At 37.4% G+C, this 18,192-nt stretch overlaps 1 protein-coding gene across 3 annotated transcripts in view; it reads right to left on the bottom strand.

Annotated features, from left to right (window-relative positions):
- The window catches only part of Tmtc2 (transmembrane O-mannosyltransferase targeting cadherins 2), a 377,339-nt gene that overhangs the window by 210,127 nt on the left and 149,020 nt on the right, over window positions 1–18,192 (bottom strand). Inside the window, exons 1-2 of one of the 3 annotated variants that reach the window (XM_048804524.1) lie at window positions 15,511–15,532; window positions 13,792–14,362 (exon numbers count right to left, since the gene is read on the bottom strand). The exons of 1 other annotated variant lie outside the window; for it this stretch is intronic. In XM_048804524.1, the coding sequence (XP_048660481.1) occupies window positions 13,792–14,094 (303 nt within the window). In that variant the 5' untranslated portion in view covers window positions 14,095–14,362; window positions 15,511–15,532. Of the gene's footprint in view, window positions 1–13,791; window positions 14,363–15,510; window positions 15,533–18,192 lie in introns of those variants that run through there. One more of the 3 variants, XM_015482959.2, reaches the window with a different exon arrangement.

Below are 18,192 nucleotides of genomic sequence, written 5' to 3' on the forward strand. Positions count from 1 at the left end.
GAGGGGGGGAGGGGCAGGGGGGAGGTTCCTGGCCTGCACACATATGCTAGGCTAGGCAAGTGTTCTACCACTGAGCAACATCCTCAGTCCAACTACTCATCGTAATGTTGCTAGTCAGCTAAAAACTTTAATCTAAAACCTTAATTAGGCTACTTTTTACTTTGAAATGCAGTCTTCCTGCACACTGAGTAATTTAGAGTAGTTCATTCAACCTCTTTGAAAAAATGGGATAAAAATAATGAAGTCACAGAGGTATTGTGACTGTTCTGAGAATGTCAATGTAAGTTCCAAGGGAGCAAGCTTGCCTATTTTCTTTACTAGTTTATCCTCAACATCTAGAAGAGAGTGTTGAATCTAGCAGATAATCTTTACATATTCAAAAGCAAAAAAAATAATAATAATAATAAAACCCTTTGATAAATGTCTGATCACCTGAGAGAGACACTCAGGGAAAAGACAAGTTGACACAGAACACAAATGAAACACATAAGCATGAAATGGTCTTTAATTTAAAAAAATAAAAACAAAACCTGTATGAGCTGAGTTGTTTATATGCCACTACATTTCTCCCATTCTCTCTGACTCTTCTCTAATTTGTCTGATGCTTGTGCTTCTCTAGCACTTTATATGAAATTCTACTAGCAGTTTAGTGCAGGGTAATACCATCATTATATACATGATTGCTACTTCCTGGGGTCGGGATAAAAGATGATGCATCTTCGTACTTTTATCACCCATAAAACTAGCTATTGTATGTGGAAGAACAGATTATTTATGTTTAAAGTTATTAGAGGTAAACAGCATTGGTCCTAAATGCAAGTAATAGGAAAAAATGGCTATTGCTTTCATAATATTACCTGGATCTTCCATTTTCACTAAGATTGTGCAAGAATAATATAATAGGAAGATGATGAGCTTTGGAGCCAGGAATTCAGAATGAGATTCCCTCTTCAATGTGTATGATCTGTGAATCATTGGACAAATTTTTTTCACTTCCATAAGCCTCAGTTTATCTTATCCATATCATTCATGTAAATGAGCTTAATAATACCTACTCTCTCAGAATGGAACCAAATAATGCTCAGAAGACTCTTCCCTAGCACACCCTAAGCCTAATGGTGGGTGTTATCATTATTACCACCAGATCTGTGTATATGCAAATGAAAGCTAATGAATTCAGATGGGTTATTTTTCTTTCTCTTTGAACAATATGCAAGTCAGTACAGCAGTGGAAAAGATTATACTGCAGAATGCAAAAGAATCAACGACTACAAATTATCCTGTCCAAAATCCAGAAACTTCAGGCTGCTGCTTTGACAATTTAAATTCAGTCCTTTCCTCAGTCACCCGGCCTATTTCAACTGGCACCACCCTATTTTCTCCTTTCTTGCTATTTTACCTCTAAAAATATGTTCATTTGTGGGGGTAAATTCTCACTTTTCACATTAGTATGGTCATGCATTCAAATTCACCAGACAGCAAGAGACTAAAGTCATATTCTAGGGTCAAAGAAGCTTTACAGACGATAGCCATGGCATTTTTAAAAGTTCCATTGCAGTCCTGGAGTTATAATCAACAAGATGAATGATCATACACCTTCCTGATGTGTCTGCTGCAATACTTGCTTCCGAACAGTGCTTCCTGGAAGAGTTGGAAAAGGGTAAGAGAGGAGATGCCCTATTTATTAATTCTCCACTTCTAGACAAATCTGAAGCCTAGCATCACCAAAAAGAAGAGCTCTCTATTGAGGGGTAACCTCTTTCACACAATGACACACTGTCAGTAAAAGCAAAGAACCAAATTAAGAAGAAAAATACACTGTGATTTTAGTTTGTCAAGCTCAGAGTCCCTATAAAAGTAAACAAGCCATCTGACTATGGGTTTAAATGAAGCTGGAGCACTAAGTACAAAATTCAAACAAGGAAGCCCATTGAAGCAAATTTAGGGGAGGGGAGGAAAAGGAGGGGCCTGAAAGCAAGAGAGAAACAAAAATAAAACAACAACACAATTTCAAAAGGAAGCTTGGAATTATTAATGTGGAAAAGAGAACTTAAAGAAATCAAAAGGGGTGAATTGGGCTGGGGATACAGCTTAGTGGCAAGAGCACTTGCATAGCAGTTCAATCCCTAGTACCAACAACAAAGAAAGAATTGTGATTAATGAGGGATTTAAGTAATGGGTACACGGAGTGTACTCATTAGCAGCAGCATGTCGCTGAAGTCTAACTAGCAAATTAACACTTTCCATAGTAACAAGATTTGTTTTGTTTGGTTTTTGGTACCAAGATTGAACCCAGAGGTGCTTAATCATTGAGCCACAACTCAAAAAAAAAAAAAAAAAATTGTTTGTCTTTTTAATTTAGGGACAGGGTTTTTCTAAGTTGCTTAGGGCCTCCCTTAGTTTCTGAGGCTGGCTTGGACCTTGAGATCCTCCTTTGTCATCCTCTGGAGTGCTGGGACTACAGAGGTGTGCCACCCAGCCCAGCATCAAGTTTTTTTAAATATTAAAGGAGACAATGTGACTCTTCTCTCAACTCATCAAGTGCCTAATTTCTGTGGGCTTCAAATTCTGTTAAAGGTAGGGGTGACATGTAGATAGATAGATGATTTCTAATATTCCTGTCATGTTATCAAATCTTATTATGACAACTGTGGTTTGTTTTTTTTTTTTTTCTTTTTTAACCAGATTATATAGGAGAATAAATTCTCAGAGTCCACCACTGGGTCCCAAACCAAGCTACTCATCAAAATCACAGAGCAAGCTTTTAAAAAATTTCCTCCTCCCATGCCACCTCTCCAGCAGCTCTCCCTCAACCCCTCAAAACCAAACAAAACATAAGCAGATCAAAATATTCAGTAGCTACCAGTTTTATGCTGCAAGCTCTAGTATAAAATAGCTTATCCAGGAGTGGCTGATGACCACCCAAGTTTGGTCTTCAAAGAAAATTCATGATGAATTCTAAAGGATCTTTAAAGGAAATGGCCACACTATCCACCCAGCTGCCCATTTCATGTATCATCTGTCAATTAACTCAGAATTTTAAATATTGGATTTTTTTCTGCCATCAAACCAATTTTACCAATAGATTTATCTCAGAAAGGCAAAGTTACTAAAATTTCAGTTTCTGGCAAAATAAATGTCAGCTGAATGTTAAGGCATCCAAAACATTTTATGAAAGTTTGGCAGTGTTTTCTATTGCTTTAAAGACAATAGTGTCTGCTTTTTATGCCTTCCCTGTGAGGTGGGGAAATAAACTAAACAGCTGGCCGAGGACAAAAAAAAAAAAAAAATCTAGCTTCAACCTTTCTGCAAAAAGGTGTGTTATAATAGAGATTCTGGAATCAGCTGCAACAATATTGCCTGCCAGATTGGGGAAGAATAGGAGAAAGAAAGAGATTAGCATTCACCTTCAGGTGATAACAGTACTTCCTTCTTCTCAGAAGAATGAGACTTGAATGTTGCAAGCAATTGAAACTAGTGAACTAATCTTCCTTACTATAAACCTGGCTAAAAGGATATATAAGGGAAATAGGGAGGTGGGGGGAGGAGAACAGGAAGGCCTGGCTCCCCTTCACTTTCAGATCTATAAGCAACAGCACCCTCCTGAGCCCAAAAGGGAAAAATCAAGCTACAAAAGTGTGAGATGATGGCAAGATCCTAGCAACAGAGGAAAATAAAAGACTGACATATATACTTCTTTTCAGTCAATCGAACAAAAGATAATTATCAAATCATGCTGTTCAGGAAAATTATCTTGAAAAAGACGATTTTCCTCAACTTTCTTTCAATTATCAGCACTGATGAACAGGACAGCAAACACTCCATTCTTTGTTGATTGACACTTCACCATGCATTCCATTAACTAGCCTATGTGGTTCAAGAACAGACACAGCCATGCTTACTGAATGTTCCATAAAATGACAGATAAAATGTTCATGAATGTTGAAATACTGCAGAAATGCAAATAAAATGCTCATAATAGTAATGATACCTACTATTGAAAAGGAACCTGGCTGGAAGAGCATACGTTGACTATTTCATACCTAACAACACAAGATAAATATTATATCCCTGATTTTCCAGATCATGAACTGATGTTCCAAGAAGTTTAGTAATTTACCCAAGGTCACATAGCTACAAAATGACTGAGTTTCTAATGAAGTGAGAAGATAAAGTCATATTCTAAAGTCTAAATCTGCAAGCTCTAGTCTAGAATGTCTGCGTGAAAAGCTTAGCCAGATACCGAATGGTTATTCAAAGGAAACAGTGGTTCCTTTTACAGAATTAAATATGCTTGATTTTTATCACATTATGTTAAAGAGAATTTAAGAAGAAAGCAATTATACACAGTGGAACACATAAACTTGCAGATTTTTGCCTGAATCTTCAAATTTGAAGAAATAAAAATTTCTAAATTTGAACTTTTCCATTTCATAAAACTTATGGAAATACTTTCAAATCATCCATGCACAAGATCAGTATAATCTGACTACATTATACATGATTGTATACATACAAATGCTTCCTACAGAATACACAACACAAACATGCTATCATATAAACTATGTTATAGGAGAAGAGCACTTATGAGGTAAGGTGTCTATATGTTAAAAACTAAGAATGCACTGGAAAGTCTGGGATGGTACTGCTAACAGATTTAACAACTCAAAATTCACAAAACTAAAATATTTAATTCATTCTTTTCCTGATTTTTAAGTATACAAAATTTGGTTACTTTGAAATTCACAATTAAAATTCAGGTCATCAAAAATCCCTGCATTTAACATCCCTTGGTTTGTGGTTTACATTTAGCCATATCTCACTGAAGACTCTGGATATATTTCCCATGTTTACAGTTACTAAAAACTAACTCGTTTTTTTTTTTTTTTTTTAATGTCCTTCTTTTTCCCCTTGATGTCCCTGCTGTTTTCTTTGAACCTAACATTAATTATAAGCAAAATGACAACTAATACATAAAAACACAGGAATTGCAGATTCCCCTCTCTTATCAAAGAGAAGTATTACTATCTTCGTACTCTATTTTTTTATAAAATTGAGTGGATAAACATCTAGAGAAAGAAAAATTGTCCTTTAGAAACACTGACTTCTCTAATGAAGGCCGAAATTACTGAAGAAACATGTATTAAATTGTGAATTCATGCTATCTCACTTGATACAAGAGTTATAATCAGACCAACAGAGCATACAAGAGCCATCTGGGCACTGTGGCCTTGTAAAGACAAACACAGAGAACAAGGGCACATTGACCTTCTCACCAACAAACCATCACAGACATTGGCAATACGAGGTGCTGTTTTTCTCTCTTCATTTCTCACTATCCTTTCTGAAGAAAGGAATACTATGATCAATTATTATGAAACCTGAAATTTTAAAGAAAAATAAAACATACAAATAACACATACAAATGGCCTTACCATTGTATCACATTTCATATGTGTTGTAATTATGGATGCTTTTGATATAATAGTTTTATCCATCCCAATCCCCATCTCATTTCTACCTATTAAGGAATCTGTAATATACTCATAGGATTCAGGCTTTCCATAGCTTAAATTTTATCTGAGAAGTCAACACTAAATTAGTATTTCCATTGTTCTAGGAATTTAAGGCAGGAATCAGCCATTCCAGACAATGACAATGGATTTCAAATTTGTGCAAGCTGTGTCGTTTTCTGCAAAACTGACAGTGCTGAGTTTAAGTATGAGTAACCTGATAATCACGAGATTCCCCCCTCAGTCAATTTGATTCCTGCCAGGCAGCAGGTTATGGAAAATTGAGCCGAGTGATGTAATATGCACCCCAGACGTGGTGTTATGAGAACGGCATAGACGATTTCAATGAGACTCATTATTTATTCATCACAAGGTCCAATTTGGGTGTCATTTTCACTGACAATATATTGAGTTAACTGGTTGAAATTCAGTGCTGATGCTGAATATAAAAAGGACCCTCTTAAAATTTTTTTCTGTCTTCCTGTATGAAAAAGTACAAAACAAAGAGGGATATTGTACTTGTGGCCATTCATGCTCATATTTGAACATTGTTCAGCAAGGCTAGAAGAATGGACATGGGAGAAAGCTCTTAAGGACTCCCTGTTTTTCTCATTAGGAATATATAATAATATATCAAATATTACTAAATAAAAAGTCAAATAATACTCATCTTGAGAAAATAAATGTTTTTTAATGTTAAGGACAGAGATGTACACCAATATGAGGCATACTCACTAAATGCGATATAAACTTCAATTCCTGAGTCTAATTCTCATCTTCTTCATGGAAGGAACCCTTGCCTCATGCTTCCGAAAGGAAAGAGGGTTAGAGACATTCTTCCTGCTCAAAGAAGCAAGTTGGAGCACGGTTGCACATTTCTAGATTCTTCCTGTGGTCCAGCCAAAGTTCAAATACATGTAAAGACTATGCACTGTCTCTCAACATTCTGGAGGCCATACCAAACCTTAAAATGCCCTCCTATCATTACACACTCCCAGCAGGTCTTCATCTGCTTTCCCTGACTCATTCTCCTTTGTAAACTTCACGCACCATATCTGTCTGCTAAAACCACTGCCTAGGACTGCAGATTAGGTTCAGGGCACAGCATGTGCTTAGCAAGCACGAAGACCAGGGTTCAATTCCCACCATTGCAAAAGTAAATAAATAAGTAAAACCACTTCTTAGTGGTCCCTCGTAACACCCTGTGAGTTTCTGCTTATTCTATAACTCCCATTCTTTGCTTTTCTCGCCAATCATAAATGTTTACATCTATCTTTCATGCCACTGCTCCAGAAAGTTTCTTCAACCCCTCAGCTGAAAGCATCTTCCCTTTCCTCTAAACTTCCCCAGCACTCCCAATGCCTCTCTCTCCTCCCCCACTTCTTTCCAGCATGAATATCATTTCTGTATTTTACATCTTTACACTACTCCATAAAGTCCTTCAGAGAAGACCCTTATCCATTCATCTTTGAAACCCCACACCATCCAATACAGTGCCTGATACAAAGATGAATTTCATTGTTAGGCACAATGGGGCACACCCATAATCCCAGCAATTCTGAAGGTTGAGGCAAGAGGAGCTAAGCTCTAGGCCAGCCTGCACAACTTAGCAAGACCCTGTCTCAAACTAAAACCAAAAAGAATTGGGGATGTAACTCAGTGGTAAAGTGTCCCTGGGTTCTACCCCTGGAACAAAAAGGGAAAAAAAAAAAAAAAGATAACTTTTTCTTTTTAAAACAATTTGTGAATAGATCACTGTATCAAATATTAAGTCTCTACTGCAAGCATCACAGAAGATTGCAATGGTAATCGGCCTCCCATTTTACTCAACTTCAACCTAAACTGCAACTAGAATATAGAATCATCTTAAATCAGCTGAGCCAAGGGGCCAACCTGCAGGAATAAAACACCTTATTAATCTTTGACTTTTTGAATTGTAAAATATTTTTGAACCTCGACTTTATTTATGTTACTATCTGGTTAGCACTGTTGGCAGCTATTCAAAGTTTTATAGTAGTACTACAGGTCATGAATATTAAATGCTACAACAAGTTTACTGGGAGGAAATCCAAATTCATTTTTAAGTGCATGACAAATAGCCCTACAGTTTCAATAAGTCTAGGAAATACGGAGATCAGAATCAGGGATCTTGCTATGTCTAGGTTCTTACAAAGTTAAGGGTAAGAGAGGGGAAAGGAAAGGAAAGTCATACGAAAGTGGAAATACTACTTGAAATAGAGTGGCACAGATGTTAATTGAAGAAAATCAGAAACAACAAATAGATCATATTTCATTCAGTGTAATGGAAATGAGGGTCACTACTTGAGCAAAATCACAACCTAGTCTAGAAACAAAAAGGGACAGAGCCAGAAATGAGCCCATCATTTGCCATAAAGCATATAAAAAGGACATGTAGAGTCAACAGGCAAAGAGACCATGTATCTCCCTTCTCCTGCTCTTCAGTACACAAAACAGACATACACAAGCACCATGTATACCATCTATGGTGTTCAGCTAGGCAATGAATCAAAATCCTAGAACATAACAAACTCCCACGTTTGAAAATCATTCTCAAGACAAACCTCATAAATGGTTCGGCAATATTGGTCATTTGTTAGTTTTGATCTGATCACTACATTTGAATACAGAAACAAGCTTCAGTGACACCTAAAAATAAAAAAAACTTCACAGACCCTGGGCACCCTCCATAATCTATATCTTTTTTGGCATTAAAACAACAAAAAAAGTTATTTCTAGAAAGAGATGACTCACTCTTCAAATGAAGCAATGCGTCCCATTTTCCCATATAGGAACTTAGTCTACTTATCTTGTTTATGTGAAGTAGAGCCACCAAATTTAATTTTAAGATAATGCACATCTTGGAAGCAACTACAGTCAAACAAATGTCATCATCTTTAGAGAAGTTCTTAAAAGATCCAACTGAAAGGGTCCATGTTTCCCAATCATCTCAGGCTAGTATCACAATTGCTACAAAGACTTTCTGATTTCCTTTTTTTTTTTTTTTCTTCTTTCTCTTTAAAATTGTCTATCTATAACTGAATAAGTGATTATAAGGCTAAAAAAGAAAAACAAAAACAAAAAAAAATCATAATGTGTCCACATTAAAACAGTTAACAGATGTTTTAAAACTCCAGAAAATAGCTACTAGACAAGAAATGACGGGTGCTGGATAAAAAAAAAGTGTTGTTTTTATTGATTTTATTACCCAAATACCTCCTAGGGTAATGGAAGGCTTGTTTAAAAAAAAAATTGTAGGCAGACTAAAAAGTCCAGTATTTTTTAACAAGGTTATTTTAAGTATATTTCAAGGATCCTCCCCCTACCTCTTGTTTTTTGACCACATGAGACTAAGTAAGTGAAAGTAATGTAAGGAATGCTAAAACAATCATTTGGTGAGAGGTCAAAAAAAAATTATTTTTCTGACGCGTGTCTTCCAATCTCACCTTCCAGACCTCATTAGCCTAGGAAGGAAATTCTCATTATATAAAGGAAGAGTACAGGACTTCACTTTACCATTATAGCCACATACTTTAAAAAGCTTAAGTGTGAATTAAATAATTTACTAAGTACCTACTATGTGCCAGCTGTTGCACAAGAGGCCAAAGATAACAAAAGAAATACGAGAAACAGACACCTAAGGCTAACAGCTAAGAATATTTTCAAACTCTGATTTTTGTTCATATACTTTTCTGAACGTTTTATATTTAATGTTTTCTGACAAATCTAACTACTGACAAAATTATAGTCTGTCAGTAGTCAACCATATTATTTCATACGTCATATTACTTCTCTCAATAAGCATTTGTTAAGTTAAATGTGTTAACATTTTTAGTATACTGAGAACAGTGGCTGGCGGGTGTAAACTCTCTAAGTGTTCATTAAATACTGAATAAAATATCCACATCTACTGGATGTTAGGTACTTAGTATTTCTCTCATACTTCACCAAAGAAGTATATAACTTTCAACATCTCCTTTGCAGAAGTGCAAAAGCCTTGTACGTAATACATGCATCTTTTGAAACAAGTGTCAGAGTCAAAATCCGACCATACCAAAGATCTTGCCTGGCCTCCAAAGGGTTTGTTTTTAATTAGTAACCAGTATTTAAAGATAGACTAAAAAATAAAAATATAAAGATAGAGCATGTTGTAGTGGCACCCCCTTTCTCAACAGAAAATCGTAACTGGGTTTCTCCAGAAATCTTCACCATGGCTGATTTTAGGACTGTCAACAAAAGAGTCTCTACCAAAGAGTTCAATGTAGATAAACTTCCTTTTTTCGTGTTGCCCTATTTTACTTGGCCACTAGCCTAGAAGAAATCCACACTCCAGGTGCTGGATACCCCATTACTAGTTTTTCACAAACATGTATCCAGTATAGTAGTTTGTAGAAATGTGTAAACAAGGTCTCTGGTCTTGAGCTGGGGCTTCACAGAGATGTCTACATTTCTAAGATAAGAGAAGTTACCAATTGGGCTCCATGGTAACAGCTGACAGGGGTGCGAAAGAAAGAGGAGAAGAAGCTCTCCCCTTCTCAGGTGTTGTCCTTAAAGGGTTAACTTGCCCAGAACAGTGAAAGAAAAAACTACTTTTATGTGACCTTCTGCAGACTGTGAACTTCTGAGCCCTGCCCATTACATGCTGGATATAAAATTCTGAAACTACCTGAACTCAGAGTTCAGGAGATTAATTGATTACAGCAAAAGCTTTGCCCTCTGAACCTGGCTGTAACCAAATAAAACTGTTTCCTGCTATCTTCAGTGCCTTGCCTTGTCTGTCCCTACAACAATGTCACAGAAATTTAGATTTCTGTCTTTTTAGAAAAAACTTAAGCTCTGTCCCACAGAAACCTGCATTTCTTTATTGCCTTAATAGGGGTGTGAGAAGGACAGTAGTGCCAAGGTTTCTGCACTGCCCTGGTAGACACTTGAATTTGCAGACCACAATATAATTATAAAAGTTACAGAACCAGACCCACCAACATTATGAAGAGAGAGGCTAGATATTCTTACTTTGATAGAAACATTAAGGATTAAACAGTAAAAATGGAGACCCCCTCACTGCTGATCCTAACAAATCCCTGTTTTAAGGGGACCACTGTTTTTAACCAGCTCTCTAAATTTGCCTGACATAAACATCTGTATGCTGGAGTCTTCTGTCCATTTTCGTAGGGCAAGGAAGTTTATGTCACTTGGCAATGCACCACTGATTGGTGAGATATTTACAATGATTTTTCTTTTCAGGTTGAAAAGGACTCTCTAAATTCTTTTAATCCCCTTCTATCAGAAAGAATCTCTGATCATTCACCATAGGCATAAAATCCATATATTTTACATCTAGAATATGGGAATTTCTGTAACTTCCTTATGCAATCTATCCAGTCTTCACAAGCCTCACAATCATGAGATTGTATGTGAAAGCATCTGTAAGCTTCACTTGGATTCCTAAGCAGTTCTTATTTCATACTCTGTCAAATCATTCTATGGTTTTTGTTTATTTGGAGAGGATATTGGAATTGATCACTCAGCTTTATCCTCAGCCCTTTTTACTTTTTTGATATAGTGTCTTGCTAAATTGTGCAGGTTGGCTTCAAACTTGTAGTCCTCCTGCCTCCGCCTCCTGAGTTGCTGGGTTTGCAGGCATGCACCACCACACCAACTTCAAACAAATGTATATTTAAAGACGACTAGAAGTTTATCTTTTGTCCTCTTATGGTAAAGTCTTACAATATATCCATCAATGCTGCCTCTTTCTCTCCAATAATATGTATACCCAGCACTCCAGATCACCTCACACTGAACACCTCACAATTCCTATCATCAGAACAACTTCAGGACAACAATAACTGTCTCCATTTCCAGATGAAGAAGCAGATAATGCAACCAGCCCAAGGTTACTCAGCCCTTATGATACTATTCCACATTAATTTCCTTTCTACCACATAGTCAGTGGGGCATACATCTATTTATTCATCTCCACACCTCAGAGTACATATAGTAAAAAGATCCTAGTATCCTAACCTTTCTTGGGTGACCTTCACCTCAGCTGGAAATAAGGTAAATGGAAAAAGGATCTCTATGATTCCTTCTAAATTCACAAAATCTATTATCCCAATGCTCTTACTAAGCTCATTGGCCCCAAAGCTAAGAATGACAAAGAGCTAAGATGGGACATTAACTATCAGATGAAGGGTCCTGCTGCCCCCATTTATACCACAGCTGTTGTCTGGCCTGCAGGCAGCAGCTGCCAGAGTCTGGGAAAGTATCCATTTGGAAACATCTCAGGACCCTGAACCTTCAACATTATTAAGTCCCTTCTCATAAAACAAGGGACTTCACACTCACTACTCTTATGATTTCTCTGCTACTGGTATTTCTCATTTATATCAGGTAGTAGTGATAGGAGTTAAGATTGCTAGATAAAATAAAGAATGCCTAAATGAATTTTAATTTTAGGCAGATAATTTTCTAAGTATGTCCCAATTATTGCCTAGAACTTTCTTACAGTAAGGAGTGCTACAGTAAACAACTCGGCCCTTGAAAACATGCTTCAAGAATTGAAAACATCTCAGAGAACTTCAAAAGGTCCTAAAAGCAAGTCCTAAATTAACATATCAAAAATAATGAGATGGTAAAATGGAAATTGGGCCTAAGAAACCACAATGTTTCATGGGCTAGCAACAAGAGGTCCTAAAAGCTTCTGAGCATGCATCCTCAAAGAGAATGAGGACAAGGATCATGCACTACACTTTTTCTATTTGAATCTCTAAAGAGATTGTTATTGTTGATGACATCATTTTAAAGGAAAAAAATGATTACTCTCTTTAAATATCCTTGAAAGAATTACAACTAACATGAAATTAAGAGCTTGGCTTTTAAACCATATGTTGTTTTCCAGCATCAAACTCTACCCAGAGTTTTCTTTAAAGATTTGGTGTTTAATTGAAATTACAAAAGAATGTCATTAAGCCCTTGAGACTTGAGTTCTAAGTGAAAAGGTTATGCCTCCCACAGAGCAAAAGCACAGCCGGAATTACACTGCCTACCAAGTGAAAAAGACAACAATTAAAAATAGATGTTTTGGTTTTTGTTTCTCTTGCTTTAAAAAAAAATTTTTCTTCCCAATTCAATTTTAAGGAAAAGTTGGGAACTGGAGGAAAAAAGTAATCAAAACTAGAAACACTCAACAGCTTTTTAAAGCAAGAATACAAAACATAAATCCTTGCTGGTTGGGCACAGTGGCCGTCCCAGCTATAGAGGAGATGGAAGCAGTACGAATACTTGAGTGGCCAGTTCAAGACCAGCCTGGATAACACAGAGCTATTCTTCTTCTTCAAAAACAAAAACAAAAACAAAAAACATTCCTCACTTGTGTCCAAAAGGAAGGTGGGAGCTAGCTTGCCTAAAACATGGCTGAAGTTTCCAACTCCTGACCCTATTCAGTGTTTACTCTTAAAGTCAACCAAAGTACGTTTTCTGAGTGCAGGAAAGTTAGGGAGGTAGGAAGGCAGGCAGTTTCTGGAGACACCCTGTCCTGCCAGAGTCTTCCCTCTAACTCTGTAGCAAAAACAGCTCAATCTCTCAGTACCTAGGGATCCTAAACCCCTTCTGTGACCTTGAAACAACACCATTTTGAAACCCCTAAGGAAATACAGAAGAACTAATGTAAAACCCAGAATCTGAAGGGCTTAATTGGCCTCAGGGCGAAACTTATAAACAACCACTTTCTGTTTTGACTCTTCTATTTTTATACACTTTGAGAAAGGTGAATATGAATCGCTGTTTAAGAATTTGACTTCTCAGTGCACTAGAGAGAAGGGTTGTTTTCCAAACCAGGAAAAGTAATACTAAGGAATGACTGAGGATTTCCCCTCTCTACCCCGCAGCATCAAGCTCAATTATCAGCTAAGTTATTTTTACAAATAGACATTATAGGTGATTTATTGGATTACAGAGATTTTGGCAGAAATAGACAGTGAATTAAAACCAATAAAGATACATATTCATTACAAGGCAAAATTATTCTTCTACCACCTTGGAAATCATGAAAATAAGAAACCCGAGAAATAAAACAAGCAGTGAGGGAAACCCTGCTTAGTAGGGAAAGGTCAAAAAGGACACTTCCACTTACTGAAGATCAGAAAGGAACTTATTTTAAATTCTGCTTGAAGAGGAACAAATTTGCTTTTTAAATGGTGGCAAAGAACCAAGCAAGCAGATTACTCAGTAATCCAATGCCCGAGAGCCAACATTCACTTACTTTGTAAATGGCAGGTAGGATCTGTTTCATTTTCAGCCTGTGAAAGACAAAGACATCATAAACTGCTGAAACCGCCAGAACAGTCACTCCTTGTTCCTTCCACAACATGCTGCATCCTGCGCACAGTCCTGTCCCAAGGAACCAGCCCCAAGTCCTGGCTGAGTAGCCTCTTGTAGAACAGTGTTTAATGTAGCAGAGCAAGGAGAGGAGAAAGAAGAGACTGGCCCCGACATCAGCCCGTCCCACGATTCCTGCCACTGCCTCTGTGTGAATGGGGTGGGAGGCAAACATCAAGCCAGCCATGAAGGTCCAGTATCCATCACCAAGGAGGTTCTTGGAGAAGCTTGTGAAGAGACCAGTGACAGCCGCATGCAACAGGACATTGACAAGGTGGTAGCTCCAGGGATTCAACCCTCCAATGGCATGATTCAGGCGAAAAGAGAGAGTGCAGAGTGGCCGGTAGGACTTGTGGCTGCCACTGTGGGTTAGAAGAGTCCCCCAAAAATCATTGTAGAAAATGTGGGTCCATGGAGTTTCTGGGAGAAGGTCCTGGTTAGTCTTGATAGCACGGCTAAAAAACAAAATGTTGAGAAAAAAACAAATGTAAAATGCAAAAAGGGAAAAAAAAAAAGAAAAAAGAAATACTATGACATTGCTAAGATATTGCCTTCCTTGGAAACTTGATTATTATGTGGCTTTTGATGGGATTCCAAGTATATTTGGGGGAATTTGGATCCTCCCATTAATGCTGACTAACACCACAATTAGGGCTGCATTTCTTTTCCTGGAAAGCTTTCTTCCTTGTTGGAATGCAAACACCTTTGAGGAATAAATGCAGGGTTTCTATCAGTGATTTTAGCCTTAGTGTGGCAACTGCCAAACAATTTTTCTGAAAATCACATAGCACACTGTCTGAAAATGGAGATTCCTGGCTCTGGGCTGACATGAGGCATTAAGATTAAGTCCAGGATAATTCTGGTTTAGGGAATGCACAAAGAATCAGGATTAGCCCCAACTAAATACATTTTTTTTTTTAACTCTAAATAGAACAACAGTAGTACCCAAAGCAGGGCTTCTCATATACACAAAGCACCTGGGCACCTTATTAAATGGCAGGTTTGGACTCAGTAGAGAAGCTAGAGATTTCATATTTGTAACAAATTCCCAGGTGATGTTGCTGTTGCTGCTGCTGCTGCTGCTGGTCTCTGGACCACACAGAATAGCAAGAGCCCACAGAGCTGGAGTGAGTAGGCAGAATGGCTCTCCCCATGCCACCTTTCCCTTCCTCCAGCCTTCTAGAGTACTTCAGCCTTTCCTGCTTCTGAGCTGTCATGGGATTTACCGTCCAGAGAGAGCATTATGGTATTTCACTGTCACATGATCTAAGAATTAATAGTTTCGAGCTTGCATGACCCATATTTCCAAAGAAATTTCCAAGAAGAAAGGACCTACTATTTGCTGAGCACTTGGTATCTACAAAGCACTGTACTGGTCTCCCTGGTTACATCTATCATCTAAACTTTAGAACACATGGAGGGCCTATGAGTAGACAGACATGCACTGTAAAAAGGTTAATGGCTGCATTCATTTGAGTGGGTATTTGAAAGAAAATTTAACTATCACATAAATGGTAGATTTTATAGATATTTTCTCAGAATGAAGCTGTCAAAATTTAAAAGTCAGTATAAAGACAAATATGAAGGAAATAGCAGTGCTCACATATATGGGTAAGCTCTATAAATGCTGATGATGTCACGTTAACCACTCAATTCAGAAAATCCCCTATGCCATTACAGTTCCCAGTGAACAGCTGGCACTGGGAGCACTTCTCTCCTCCTACAGAACACAAAAGAGGCATGTGAGCTCGAAGGCGGTGGGGCTATAAAAGGAGAACTTGCAAACTGCCTCCTCTAGGACAATCACCTCTAGCTCCTTCACCAGGTCCGTCACCTGTTATGAGGCAGGTGTGATCAAAGGAACTTTCATCTGAATCTGAGCAAAGTTCAGGCTGGAAAAGCCCTGGATTTGAGAGGATATATTCCTAAATCCCAGCTCCATAATTTACTGCCCAACTTCAGAAAGCAAGGAAACACAACAAAGATCCAAACAGATTAAGAAACATATACCATCCAAAGTGACATAGCCAGTGGAAGTGGAGTTATATTCCTGTTGGGATGAAATGACTGGGCCAATGGTTGTTTGCAACTGCATCTCTAACTTGCTTCTCAATTAACCTCTCTGAGCTTTAGTTTCTGTGATACCAGTTTTACCTTGAAATTACTTTAGCACTTGTAACCTTTCATCTATCCTTGATGCAGAGGAACAGAGAACATTGTTTGTATTTTGGAGACCCTAGTGCAGATGACATCTATGCCCTATGGCCTGCTGTTAATACGATACAATAATATACAAGGCACAATCTATAAAATGTCCCTTATTAAAATCCATTTGGCCCATAACTTATAAATTAAGTACATTCGGGGGTTATAATTTTAAAAACCACTGATTGTTATTTACTTTGTGCCAAATGCCATATGGGTCCTTTTACATATATTATTTACTTTGAAGAACAATTGACTTCTCTACATGTTCAGTGATAAAGCAGAAGATCTGTTAAAAACAAGTCCTGAAAATTATATTATGAGGTATAGTTCACTATTTCTCAATATCTAGTCTTTTTTTTTCCTTATTAATAGAATTTCAGATTATACCTGGGCACATGGTCATCTGGTATACTTCCTTTGATGCTAAAAGTGGTCATGTGACTTTGGGCTACTACTTCAAGAAACTGTCCTTAAAAGCAAAACCTTAACCTTCTTCTCCTTTCCCCCTAGCTCATTCTTGCTATGTACAGCACACGTGTAATAGCTGAGTTTCAGCAGCCATCTTGGCCCATAAAGTGTCCTTACAGATAGGAATCGTGCACAGCAGAGCAGAACAGTAAAAAAGAAAGGAAACCAAGTCCCTGTCAAAGTAGACAATACCGGCCACAGACTAAGAACCTGCCAATTACCTGGGTATAAGAAATAAATTGCCATCTTTTTAAAACTGCAATATTTTGAGTGTTAACTAGAAGCAGGTGATCCTAGTCATAAGTGAAATCCTTTGTTAACAGAAGACTGACTACATCACAGAGGATTGATTTTCCATTTTGATTTTGATTTTTCAAATCTCCGTGTATTGACTGTGTATTAGATGAATTTCCATATAAATTGCCTTCTAAAATATTAGAAACAGATGTTTTTCTGGATCCATTAAATTAAAACACCCTGCTATGACATTCATCAAGAGTCTAACCCAGAAGTAATTGCTTAAGACTTGATGGGTTATAATTAAAATTTAAAGGAAATATGAAAAACTGCCAAACTGCCAAACAGTGTTGTCACAGAGAGAGCTGATTTCAAGTAATTCAGAATGAAAACCCACTGGTTTCTACTAGAAATTAACCTAGACTTCCTCCAACATCAATGTAGACAGGCTTCCTTCCTATCAGAGTCAGGGTAGTGGAGGGCTCTGTGGCAAGGCATTCTGGGACAAGGATTTTCCTAGCACAGCGAGGAGAGCGGGCAAGAAGGTGCCCTTCACTTGGGACAGTAATGCACCTTTTCCGTGGCAGATCCAGAGCAGATGAAGAACTGTGTTTCCCACCCCAGTTTTTCTACTACATGCTTTTAGTTCAAGGTCATAACCAACTCTATAAAGACTTTTGGAGAAAGGAAAAAAAAAACTTTAAAGTGTCTTCAGAGCTACAGGGATGTCTTATTTTATAGCAATAAACTGAATAACCTGTAGCAGCCACAAGACATACTACATCAAATTCTCATAAAATGAGGGTTTCAAAACTAAGAAAAAAATTAATAAATTTCAAAATTTCGTTTTAGGAAAGAAAACTTTGAAGAGCAGCCCAAAATTTACAATGTAGAAAAACATTTAAAGGACAAGCACTGTCAATTAAAGAAAGATAAAGAAAAAGAAAAATGGAGAAAAAGGGAACATATTATCCATGTTCCAAACACACTGAAGGGAGACTGTGCATGATAGAACTCTCTAATGGGTGTTCTCTGCCTAAGCATGTTTTTATTAAACAATGAATATTATGGCAAAAGAACATAGACTACTACTAAATTGTATGGGGCTTTAATATATGTCATGTCACAAGTTAGTGATAAGGGATATAATCAACTTTGGACTAAGAAAGATCTTGACCAAAAGAGCCTCGGTATAATCTGAACAGTTTGCCCGAGAATGTGAAGTAAAGATAGTTATTCAACACTGAGCATAATAGATGTTGACCATTTGCATTCTCTCCTGTGAGTCCAAAATGGAAACAGTGAAACCTCTTCAGTTCTGCTACTTCGCAGCTAATGAAACACCTTAACACAAAACAAAATTTCATGCTGA

This window comes from Marmota marmota, unplaced genomic scaffold (assembly GCF_001458135.2).
Source record: "Marmota marmota marmota unplaced genomic scaffold, marMar, whole genome shotgun sequence".
Lineage (NCBI taxonomy): Eukaryota > Metazoa > Chordata > Mammalia > Rodentia > Sciuridae > Marmota > Marmota marmota.